General features: G+C 43.9%; 1 protein-coding gene across 3 annotated transcripts in view; it reads right to left on the reverse strand.

Annotated features, from left to right (window-relative positions):
• Positions 1-2397: 2397 nt before the first annotated feature.
• SLC6A1 (solute carrier family 6 member 1) overlaps positions 2398-12307 on the reverse strand; it is a 62178-nt gene continuing 52268 nt past the window's right edge. For all 3 annotated transcript variants that reach the window (XM_077786054.1, XM_077786053.1, XM_021530469.3), the window contains 5 exons: positions 10772-10903; positions 9685-9787; positions 8317-8417; positions 6701-6868; positions 2398-4805 (listed from right to left, as the gene is read on the reverse strand). In XM_077786054.1, the coding sequence (XP_077642180.1) occupies positions 4701-4805; positions 6701-6868; positions 8317-8417; positions 9685-9787; positions 10772-10903 (609 nt within the window). In that variant the 3' untranslated portion in view covers positions 2398-4700. The remainder of the gene's footprint in view (positions 4806-6700; positions 6869-8316; positions 8418-9684; positions 9788-10771; positions 10904-12307) is intronic.

Here is a 12307-nt window from a genome sequence, read left to right on the forward strand (position 1 = left end):
AGTCCAAAATAATCACTCAGGATTTGCTGCTGAGTTGAATGTGAGACCGTTCACAAACCTGGGGGGAAAAGTGATCAGATGTGAAGCTGCAAAATCATGGAATCATGGAATCACAGGATGGTTTGGGTTGGAAAGGACCTTAAAGATCATCCCATGGGCAGGGACACCTTCCACTGTCCCAGCCCCAGCCTGGCCTTGGGCACTGCCAGGGATCCAGGGGCAGCCACAACTTCTCTGGGCACCTGTGCCAGGGCTGGAATTCCTTCCCAATATCCCACCTAACCCTGCCCTCTGCCAGTGTGAAGCCATTCCCCATGTCCTGGCACTCCATGCTCTTGTAAATAGGCTAAAAATTCTCTCCCACCAATCCATAAATTTTAAAAATAATGACAATTCCTGAATGAAAGTGCCAGTGTAGTGTGTGGTCAGAAGGAAGAACAAACCACAAGAATGCAGCTCTAAAAGTTAATGGGATTTCTGTGAAAACAGAGGAAATTTGCCCATTCTCCATCAATTGTCAGCAGGAAAGAGTGATGTAATTATTGACTGTAAAGGCAGGAATGAGAAGTTGCAATACTTGGACCAGCTTCTTAAGAATACCAAACTCTGTGGAGGGGTGAATATTTTGTTTACTTTACTCAATTTGTGCTTTAATATTTTTTATTTATTTATTTATTTTTTTTTAGTTTTTTAACTTCTGGAAAAGAAGAGAGGAAGTAATTTTGATTGCAGAAAAAGAAACTGTAGATCCCCTCCTTGCACCTTATTTTTATTTGGTTTATTTAAACACCCCCAGCAGGGCAAGAAACTGGGAAAAGAGAGCGAGGGGGAGTAGAAAGAGCCTTTAGGATGTAAAGGCTGGTGCCTTCCTCCCTGAGCAGTGAAAGTGGGTAATTGTGGTGGTTTGGCAGAGTCAAACAGGGGCTGGCAGCTGCTGCAGCTCTGAGCCGATCCCTTCAGGTGCTGGGAGGGAGGATTTGGTGTTCTGCTCCCTCACCATGTCTGTCCGTGGGTGTCTGTCTCTGCTGTGCAACATCTCCTCGTCCTGGGAGTGGAGCCAATCCATCCTGGAGGGAAAGGGATCAAGAGGTGGATGTCCAAATGCTTCAGTGCAGCCCCTTTTGGCTGCTGCCTGCTGGGCAGTGCCCACGGAGGGGTGTTGGCAGCAGGAGCTGCTGCCCTGTGCCATGGGATCGCCCTGCCTTTGGGCTCCAGCCCCCAAGAACCAGTCAGCAGTGGGGGCTGAGCAGTTCTAATAGTTAATTGTAATGCTATCCTGGCCTGAGCAGAACAAAACAGAAATAATCAGGCTTAAAGCAAACAAAAAAAACCCAAAAGCAACAGTGTTATTTTAGAATAAAAGCACATGTAGCTGAACTAATACTCCTGACGAGCAAGGACATGGATTTCTCCCAGGGCATCCTGCAGTCCTGTAGGGAAGAAGTGACCTTATTTGCATTTTTCTTGTTGAATTGCTGTTGGGATTTCTGCAGCACGGCAAGAGCAAATTCCTCCAGGAGAACATGGAAATATCACAGCACTAACGCAATATCCTCCAAGAAGCTTCCTGCTTCTCATCTCCTGCTGCCCCCCTGCCCTCCCACCACCCCCAGCCAGAAATCCAGCAATGACAGCCCTTGGGCTCCTCTTCTCCCATTCCCTCTCATTTCCCTCTGTAATCCCAAAATTACCACCTCCCCTTTTCCAGAAGGCTCTGGGACCTCTCCTGCCCGCCGTGCCATCGCCGTGCGCTCCTGACGAAGGTCAGCACTTGGCCCTTGAAGGCTGTGATTCCAGATGCCTCTCTTGGGAGCATTTTCCATTCTAATCAGGTCCTCTAAATTGCTTAGGCTCTTCCCCAGCATGAAGCCCTGCTCCACTTTTGCAGGCAGATAATTAAATCCCGAGCCCAGGAGCGGCATCGCAGCTGCGCCGCCACTTCTTCTCCGCGTCTTCTCCGCATCTTCCCACCCTGCCGGGGCAGCTGAGACAGGAGCACGGAGCTTTTGGAGCCATGGATCATCTGCCTGGGAGTATCCAGCACTGGGATGGCTCCAAAACCAGGGAGGTGCTGCAGCTCACAGTTGGAGTGAACCCGAGGAACCGTCCAAAACGTTCCAAAATCCGTTGTTTTCCTTCTCGTGGAGCTCGCTCTGCCATCTTCTCGCAGGAGAATTGGAGCAGCAGGATGCCAGGAAGGGCTATTAGCTGTCACCTCTTAAGCTCCCTGTGTAATGTATGCACATACTAATTACATTGTAGGAATAGCATGGATTAATTATACACATCACAAATGGGATACAGCGTTTTGGTATTTAAAGGATATTTTTATATAAATGACACATTTGGAACTTGAAAATAGCACAGATTGGGTTTGTCCAATGAAAGACTGCAAAATTCTGAATTTAATGTATAATATAACCTTTATTCTTTTTCTTCTAAACTCTTGGAAACTTACATAACAATCGTGCTTTAATTATGACACCGTTTATAGACATTTAAAATGCATCTTAATTTATAAATATTTTACATTTGGTCCATAGAACAGGTTGCAATTTACTAAATAATACTGTACTCTTTTAAACAGGCTCTGTATATATTTTTGAATATGTATATATTACATATATATTTTTATATAGAGATAGATTTGCTTGGTGTTGGATATTTCCTTATTGCAAAAAGCATATATGATCATACAATAATCTTTCTTTTTCAGGGCAAGTACTACAAAAAAGATACAGCTATTCACACTTTACACACAGTAGTTCTACAACACTAGTTTGTGCTATGTGATAACGTTTGTACAGCTTTTTGCTAAAGAGCAGGTCTGTCAAACATCTGTCATAATTGTTTACAATCAAACATTAAATACTGCATTTTTCTTAGAACAACATGGGACTCGGTTACATTAAACAATAAAGAGAAAGTTGGAGTTTTTATCCTTAGTCTAATGAAATCCACAAGTATGATGTATCACGTGTGATGTCTGTGTAGGATGTAGGGGTTCCTCTAAATCCCAAAGACTTACAGGATGTTTGCATCTCAGCTATGGCCGTTTAGGATGGAGCTTAGATCTCGTAGTATTTTATATTTGACCTAGGTATGAAACAGTTTAGAATCTACCCAACATACTCTGAGAGTTTAGGATGTAGTTTGAAATACATGTGTATTATATATATATATTATTTCTACATAATGTGCTTGACATTCTGAGAATAATACCTTATTGCAAGAACATGTTTGTCACCTTCAGACGAGAACAACGAAAAACCCAACATTCACAGGTAACATGTTTTTTTTTTTTTCCACGTAGTAGTTCTACATAAATTGTGCTATCTAACATTGTACGGTGCACAAAAAAGTTTGCTGAAAAGCATGTTTTCATTGCACATTTCTGTCACAGTCATTTACAATCAAACATCACCCTCCCAAAAAAAAAAGCCTCCGTGCCCGTCTTATAGCTGCCAAACGAGAAATGCCAGCCGGGGCTCCCGCTGCATTCCCCACCCAGGGAAAACTTCCAGGGGCTGGCCGGGCTCTCTGGCCGTGCGGCAGACGCAGGACGGAGCCCGGAGCGGGATTGCATCGGGATCAAAGAGCTCTCCCTCCTGCCCTCAGCACCACCCAGCCCCTGGAAATGGAAATCCCACTGCTCTCAAAGTGCTGACCATGTGGAGTTTGGGATTGGGAGCTGGGAAAGTTCTCTAGCAGGTTCAATCGAGCCCAAAATTGGAACTTACTTCTTTAAGCCGTTGTTTTGGTTTCTATTTTGGTGGCAATGCAATAATAGTAGAGTGACAACAGCATGATAAAAGCTCAGGGAGTCTGAGCTTGAATGGCAAATACTTTGTATTTTACTCCTGGGAATCTTTAAGAGCTCTTGGCTATTACTTTGCTAAAAAAGTTAAAAGTCATCTTGATGCCTCTAACATTGATTCACACAAATATCTTCTTTTTGTAAGAAGCAAGATATGTACGTCTAAAGAAATTTATGACCTTGTTCGAAAGTCACCCTGAAAGGCTGAGCACAGCCAGTGTGTTTGGCCTGGGCTGCTATGCCACAAACAACTAAATTTTTGCACTAGGAATGTTTATAAAGGCTGTGCCTGCTGTTAATTGAAGGAAGAGTCTCTTCCTCCCTCAAATGGCCTCAGCTGGAACAAATTTTAAGGGCAGACTTTAGCACTGGAAATCACTTGTTTACAAAATATTCCATTCTCTTTGTACAAAACAACTCCAAACTTAATTTTACTCCTGCAAAGTCAGAAATAACAGTCTTGGGATTCTGCAGTAAGAAATAGTGATCAACTACTAAAAATCAGCAGCACAAAACTTCAAATAGTCGTGCTAAAAGGTAGATTAAAAAGGTCTTGGCACATCAATTTACAAATTCCAAGGTATGCAACTATCATTGTGAAAGGATAAAAACATTAACAGTCTGTGGATTGCTGGAGAACACAAAAACACTGTCAAACATCTGAGCTCACGACGGCTGGATCGAACCCATGGCGATTCCCTCGGAGTGGAGATGACCTTGTTGCTTTTTTTCCTTTTTTTTTTTTTATTAATATGTATTTTTTTTTTTTTTTTTTTTGCCACTAGAGGTAGGTAATTATATTCTCAGATGTGAATTTGTGGTCATACTCAACCATATTTTTTGTTTTTCTGGAGGAGGAGCGGTACTTGGACGAGAGAGGCGTTTAGATGTAGGCTTCTTTGTTGGCAGAGTTGCTCTGTTGGGCCTGGTCTGGCCCGTTCTCAGGGTGGGTGATGTCTTCACTTGGCTGAATCATCACTTGGATGCGCTGTTCAAAGGACAACAGTAAATGTGAGGCAGCCAAAAAACTCTTTCTAACCTTATTATTTTTTTTTTTCCTAAATATTTAAAGGCAGTTCTCTGCAACTGCCTATCCTCCCAGGGACCAGCAGTGAGCCACTTCCACTAAATCGAATTCCAGCTCTGTCCTGAACGTGACAGGATGAGCTGAAAACCCCGTGCCAAATGCTGGGTGCCAACAAGGAGCCCTCCTGGGGAAAAGCAGTGAGGAGAGGCTCTGCCGTGAGCCCAGCGTCCAGCACAGGGCTGCAGTGGGCAGTGGGCAGCAGTGCTGGGCACCAGAGTGATGGGCATCTCCCCAGGAGAGCTGAGAGCTCCTCCAAGGACAAACCAGGTGAAACACACTTGTGTTTCAGAGTGTTTTATTCCTGTTCTGTCTTTCCTTGTCCTTTTGTCCTCTCTGCTCCTTCAGCTCCTCTGCCCAGCTCATGTTTGTATCTCAAAAGAAATCCCAGTTTGGCTCCTCAGAGCCTCTCACTGGTGCAGGCTCCTCCCATCACTTAATTTGCCAGTGCTTTCAAAAATGAGCCCTCAATCCACAACAAGGCTGAGATGAGGAACTTTAACCATGGTCTCACACTACCCTGCCCAAACAGCAGCTGTATTTTAGGGGAAGAGTTCTCCTTTTGCATCTAAAATTTTCCGTAAGACCAAGGGAAAATTATTCAAAATGTAGGAGCTAAGAAAAGGCAGGGGAGAACAAAAAAAAAATCAAAACCCAAATTTTTTCTGCAGATTTCTTTGAAGCTTAACCGAGTCCTTCAAAATTTGCTGAAGACAAATATTTGGATCAAGATCTGAGCATTTCGTAAGCATCACTCGTCAATTCTGCTTAAGATCATCCAGCCCTTTGCAAAGATGGCTCTGTCAGCTGATTTTAGAATATTCCAGAAGCTCTGACAAATTCCTTTTGACAGTCTTTGGTTCCCACAATCACAGAGTGTTTCAGTGCTTGGGCTGGAGAACTGGCTGTGATGTACAGGAGGAGCTGGAGAGGGAAAACTGAGTATCCACCCAGATTGAAAAAAATGAGGTTGGTGATTGTAGGTGGTTCCTGAACAGTGTGTGAGGCAATAACGTGGTCAACATTCCCCACCCCTTTAGCAGTACATCTCTGAGAACCTCAAAACCGACTGAAATGGAAACTGACTGAAATAAAGACTGACTGAAATAAAAACTGACTGCAAAAACCCCTGACTGGCTTCCATGAGAAGTGTTACCTCCTTTAAAAAACAGGATGAGCAGTCAGGGAGAGGATGAAAATGAGAAAAAAAATCCCTTAATATTCTTCACAAAGTGACTGCTCACAGAAATCCCTTAAATAAAGGCTGGAGGGAAGTGCTCCCAAGGTATTCCATGTCCTCCCTCCCAGCTGCAGCAGAGTGGGGCAGGTGTGACTCAGAGCAGGTGAAATGCAGGAGCTCAAGCCTTGGGGGCCAGCAGGGAGATGCAGAGCAGGGTGACTGAGCAGACTCGTACAATCCCAGAGTTCTGTAGCTCAGTCCCTAATTTTGATTCCAGCTCCCCAGAGCATCCCCTGCCGTGATCCACGGCCGCGTGTCTCGCATTAATCAGGACAAATTTCCATATTTTGCAAACCTCTCCTCTGTTTTCTAGGTGTGAGGAGCTGGAATGCCAAGTGTCTGCAGCTGCCAGAGCAGAGATAAAGACCCTGTGGAACGTGGGGAATTGTGTTCAGCAACAGATGGCTCAGACACTCTCTTGTCTTTTGGTTGGCGCTTCTATGGTTGTTTTTTTTTTTGGCTCAGAGCAAATTATCTGAGGGGCAAATAGATGGCAGGAAAGAAATGCCCAGCAGTCTTTGACTGCACAGGTGCCAAGGGGCTCGGGACAGGCACTTACCTGTTTTAGGGAGCCTTTCAGGGTTAGGAACATGTATGCCATGTAGCCAGGTATCAGCACCATAGAGGACAGGGCCATGAACCAGCCGACCCCCTGGCCCCATTTTGGGAACACGTAACTCCCCATGGTCAGCGGGGTCATCTGCACAGCACTGAAGATGAACACTCCCTGCAAAAGCAGAAGGGAGGGTTTGGGGTGAGATTCCCACAGTGTTCTGCCTTCAAGAGTTTTTCTGGAGCTTCCTAAGATGCCTCTTACCAAAATTAATGTTTCACCTTAACGCGGTATTTTCACGTATAAACCTGCTCCTCAGATAATCCAAGTGTGCTGCTGGTACCAGTAAATTCCTTGGATAAGCTGCACAGAGCCAAAGGAAAAGGGGCTGCTGGGGAAAATAGGAATCCTGGGAATACCTGTGGACATGTACATGGTGCCATTGAGCAGCAGCTCACACGTTGCTTTTGGGATGTTCTCCAAGGATGCCCTGCAGATGCAGTATTCCATAGGCTATTCCCAGGAAAAACTCCTGTCCTGGCCTGTCTCAAAAGTCTAAACCAGCCATGAAAACCTGCTAAAGTGAATCAGGAGAGAGGAAGGCTCGTTCTGATCCCAGGCTGAGGCCTTGTGCAGGACAGATTCCCAGAGGAGGATGCAGAGGCAGATTTTTGTCCCTGCTCTGAGCTGGGCTGGGCAGCATATTCTGCTGAGGACTTGACAAATCTGGCCAGTTTGACAATGTTTGGCATCTTCCTCCTGTGCCACTAAAATAAAATGTATTTCTTATGCCTTCCTGAATGCTTGTATTTTACAAAAATGAAATCTGCCTTGATCTGGGCAGGGATGACTTGAGGAACCCTCAATGCTAACACTTTTAGTGCTCCTCATTTGATTTTCTCTGGTTAAATGCTGGCTCATGGGTAACAGTGGCTGCTTGATTAGTTTGTTACGTTGCAAGTGGCTTCAGTGTATGTGCAGTACTTTTACATTTCTTTGCTTACTACTTCACAAGGTACTGAATGGGATTAACTGGGTAAAGTCTAGAATCAGGAAAAGGCTGTCCTGTGGTTTCCAGTGCAGATTCCTTGCAGAGTTTGCTAGAAACCCCACAGCAATGTAGTACAAAATGATTGATATATGCCACAGAATCCCATGAGGGAAGAACACGATTTTAGAACCCTGCTCTGTCACCAGAAGTTCTTGTGGAGGAATTCAGTTTACAGAATGGTGGCATTTTTTTGTGTGTGGGAAATTTAGAGTTTAGATTGTTATATTCTCTTTTAGAACACCAAAAAAAAAAAAAAAAAAAAAAGAAAAATAAAAATAAAAAGAAAAAGAAAAAAAAGTCAAAATTTGTTCCCACAGTTTTCTAATTCTGCCAATCAACCTCTTGAGCATTTCCAGAAGTCTAATAAAAATCTTGTCTTTTCTTTCTGGGGCACAATCTTCCTGGAATGACACTGCTCTTTGCTTATCGCCTTCAATGAATTGTTCAAATCCTTAAAAAAGGAGCGAGGGCAGAACTAATATGAACCTATGGGGGTGGAAAGGACAAGGCTGCAGCACCCAGGCCACTCACTCACATCCTTTCAACCAGAGAATAAAAGTTTGTTCCTTACTGCCACAATGATAGGAGTGAAAAAGGACCAGCAGAGTTTCCACCAGATGCAGGGTCTGTATCCCACCATCTCTTGGATGTTGTCATAAAATCTATTAACACCTGGATATAGAAATAAGAAACAGCACAGAAACATATCAGGTAGTGGAGTTGATGGGAAGCTCAGTGGTTCTGAGAGACATTGTCATAAATTATGATTATATTTGGAAGCTCTACAAAGATCTCAAGATAACTTTTCCTCTGTCTGGATGGCAAAAAAAGTGTGCAAGCTCGAGATCATCAAAAATCACCTGTTCTCACTTTTCCACATCATAATTAATTAGAGACCAGCAAACTTATTCCCATGCCAAATGAGGAAGTTGCACATGAGAAGGTCAGATGCAAGAAACACCCTTGATTGATTTCAACTCTAGGTTATATTAGAATGAGAAATTTAGGGTATTTTACAATTATACCCCCACCCAACCCATCCCAGCATTAAACAGCTTCATTGCAGTGCCCATCATGCATGGGCAGAAGTGGAGCTGAAATCAGAGGGGCCCTCCTGCTGCTGCTGCTCTGCACCAGCCTCCCAAAGCTGTGTCTGTCACAAATTCTCGGCTTTGATTTCTTCAAGGTCAGAGCCTGGAGCTGATAATTCCAAGGTGTGGTTCAAGCCCTGTATGGACCATCCACTTAAGCTCCTTGTGGGGCCCCTTCCAGCTGAGAACAGTCTGTGATTTCTGGAGAATTTTGGTGTCTTTTTCTATTTGCTGGGTTCACCAGCAGTGGTTCTTGCCTATTAAATGCTGTTCCATCCTCTCAGGCCCACTGAAATCCAGCAGGAAGGCTCCTGGAGTAGCTGGAGTGCCTCAGTGATGATGGGAGCAGCTCCTCAGAGGAGCTGACACAGCTCTGAGGTCAAAAATGCTCTGTGACCAGTCCCACAGATCCATTAATCTTTAGAGCCAGAGACTGTGGGTCCAGGCTTCTGGATATTTCAAGGTGATTATTCCCTAACTGACCAAGGAGCCTGGCTCACTGCAGGACTCTTTAGTGAGAGAACTTCTGGAAAAATGAAATATTACAAATCCCAAGAGCCCTGAGGCAATATGTACCCAACATCTGTGAAGATCTAGGCTTCCCAAAGAAGTGGGACAGGAAAAGAGATGGAATATCACCCTCTAAATGTTCCTGAAACACTTTGTGGCTCCCAGGCCTCTAGGTAGGGTGTTTAAAAGGCAACAGCACCTTCCACAAGCCAACTTTGAATTACATCCACAGAAACCAAGGCCACTTTCAGTTCCACCCCAGCACATGCACAGATCAGGGGATGAATTATCCTCAGGGTGTGTAAAGCTTAGGGGAAAAATACAAACAGGCTGTTTACCATAGCACCAGGATATCGAGATGCACTCAAAGAATACGAGGAACAAGAGACTCATTCCACTGGCAGAGTAGTAGTCAAAAAGCTTAAACACATAGATTCCACCCTGAAATGGAAAAGAAAGTATGAAAAATAGAACAAGGCCTCCAGTTCAAAATGTAAAATACAAACTAACTGGTGGGTAGGTTAGGGCCCACTAGTGTAAATTAAACATGTTAAATTTTTTTATGGCTTGAGGTCAACCCTGACAAAATTAAGATTGCTGCTGCTCAAACTGAAGTTTCATTTAACTTTTTGCTATTTATCTGATAATTTAATAATAATTTAATCATTCATTATTTCCCTCAAACAGTTTGCAAAGTCAGCATCTCCAGCTGCCACTTTTTGGACTGTAAGAGTGTGGGGATGTGTATTTCACTGTCCTTGAGCCCTGCAGGGGACACCCAGGTGATTCCTTTTTGGGACTACCTAAAACCAGAGGCCAAACAGAATTAAGGGAATAAAAAGGAGTTCTATTTATTGAAGGGCCTTCAGGTACATTTTGGGCAGATGAAACGCCCCCAAAAATGGGCTACGGCTCATGGGTTTTTATCCTTTTATAAGTTTGGTCCATTTGCACTTTGGGGTTAATCTTCCAGTTCCAGCTGCAGGTAATGCAGTCATTGAGCCCAGGTTTGCTCCCCAAGTCCCTTTTGTTCCCATCCCTGGGGCTGAGGCAGTGAGGTGTCCTTGAGTGCCAGGCCTGGAGAGGAATTGTTGGGAAAGCTGCAGCTGGCACCGTGTGTGGGGTTTGGAGTTACACACTGAAGAGCTGCAGGAGTACAGATAGATGGAAAATACAAAAGCTAAATATATAAAACCAGAAAATACTAGTATAAAAAAATAAATAATCCTAATATTAAAAAAATAAAATACAAATAAAAATATCAAAGCTAAAATCTTAAGGCACCACAGGGCATTCTACGCTTAAAGCACCAAGACCCTGGTGAGCGCCAATCCCTGACAATCCAGTGGCTGGCACAGACTCCTGGCTGGACTGGGGAAGGGAGAAGGCTGCTGCTGGGTGGAGCAGAGCCCAGGGCAGCAGTACCTGAGTGATGTTGGACAGCCCTATCACGTAGGACACGATGCACACCACGGCGATGAAGAGCTCGCGGCGGTTGCGCAGCAGCTTGGGGAACTCATCCACCAGGGCAGTGATGAACCCTTCCACGGTGCAGAACTGCAGGGAAAGGGGACAAAAAACACAGTCCAGAGCCCAGCTGGACACAAACCACAGCCCAGAGCCCAGCATGGAGTTTTGGGGAGCAGTTTGACCCTTCCCTGGCCTAAGGCTGCAGCCGTCCTGCGAGAAGTGAAAATTCGCTTGACGGCAGTGGAAGCTCTGCTCCTGAATATCCTTGTTTCTGTCGAAAGAGATCTGTGCAAAAAGATTTCCAGCTCGAGGAACACTCAAAATTCTAAGCTATGAACTGTTGATTTCACTCTGTGAACAGGAACGGCTCTTTTATTGTAATAAAAATGATAAACCTACAGTTGAGGGCTTTGATCCCTCAATTCTACAAAATAAACTTATTTTTTTATGTGATTTACTCTCATACAAGAAAGCCAGCACACAGAGAAAGTCTGACCATGGTGCTTCATGCAGAAGGTTAAAGATTCTCATATGACTGTCATATGTAATAAATCAAATATTCTTTGTATTCCCAGAAAACATTTCTGTTGAGGCCGTGTCCTCCAAATGGAAATCATGGCCACACTCCAGAATCCTTCTGTGTATATATATTCAGAAGAATGTTATCATTATGGTGGCTGAAATATGAAAACCAGAAGGTAAGTGAAGTTTTATTAATTTTCAGCAGAGCTAGTAGAATTCAACCAACGACTACAGCTCCTGTAAATTACAGTGGAGGAAATGTTTCAGTGACAGACAGAAAATGCAGAGAGCATGACAGCCTGTAGATACATATTCCTTTTAATAATATTAGACCACCTTCCTCAGCTGTTAGTTGCCTAGAGACAAGTGCTTTCAAGAATATTTTTGACCCAATTTTTCACAACACTTTCCCCTCAGATCGAGCAGTGGGTTCTAATGTCAAGCCTGAAGCTCACTGAAAAACAAAGAAATAGAAAGTGTAAATTTTCAACTTTCTTTCATTTCCCAGGATAAAATGCCTTCTTGGTCTTTTTGTGTTCACAGGCTGAAGTTAGTTTGGATTTATAGAAAATTATGGATTTTCTCTCCTGAAAGACTGGTGCAGTGCTAAGGCAGTAAATCCCATATTTCTTAATGTGCTGGGAAGGCTGTGCTAGGGACTGGGAGGTGCTGCTTTGCCAACTGCAGCTGCAAGTAAATTAACACATCTGCCTAGGATTGGGCTCATAAAAATGATCCAAGAGTGCAGCAGCCAGGGAGGACTTCCCTGATCCAGTCCTCCAAGTATTCCTTGAAAAATAAGGCAGGGTGCTCTCCTGAGTGCTGCCAATGGGGTTGTTCCCTGTATTAAAATTAGCACCAGTCAACAGAAGCTTTTGTTGGACATTGTTATTTCTAAACAGTTTTCTCTCATGCTGTGTGCTTTTTTATTTGTGTCACAATCAATGTTTCTAATGATTCCATGCCTTA

The sequence above is a fragment of the Lonchura striata genome, chromosome 12, assembly GCF_046129695.1.
Source record: "Lonchura striata isolate bLonStr1 chromosome 12, bLonStr1.mat, whole genome shotgun sequence".
NCBI lineage: Eukaryota > Metazoa > Chordata > Aves > Passeriformes > Estrildidae > Lonchura > Lonchura striata.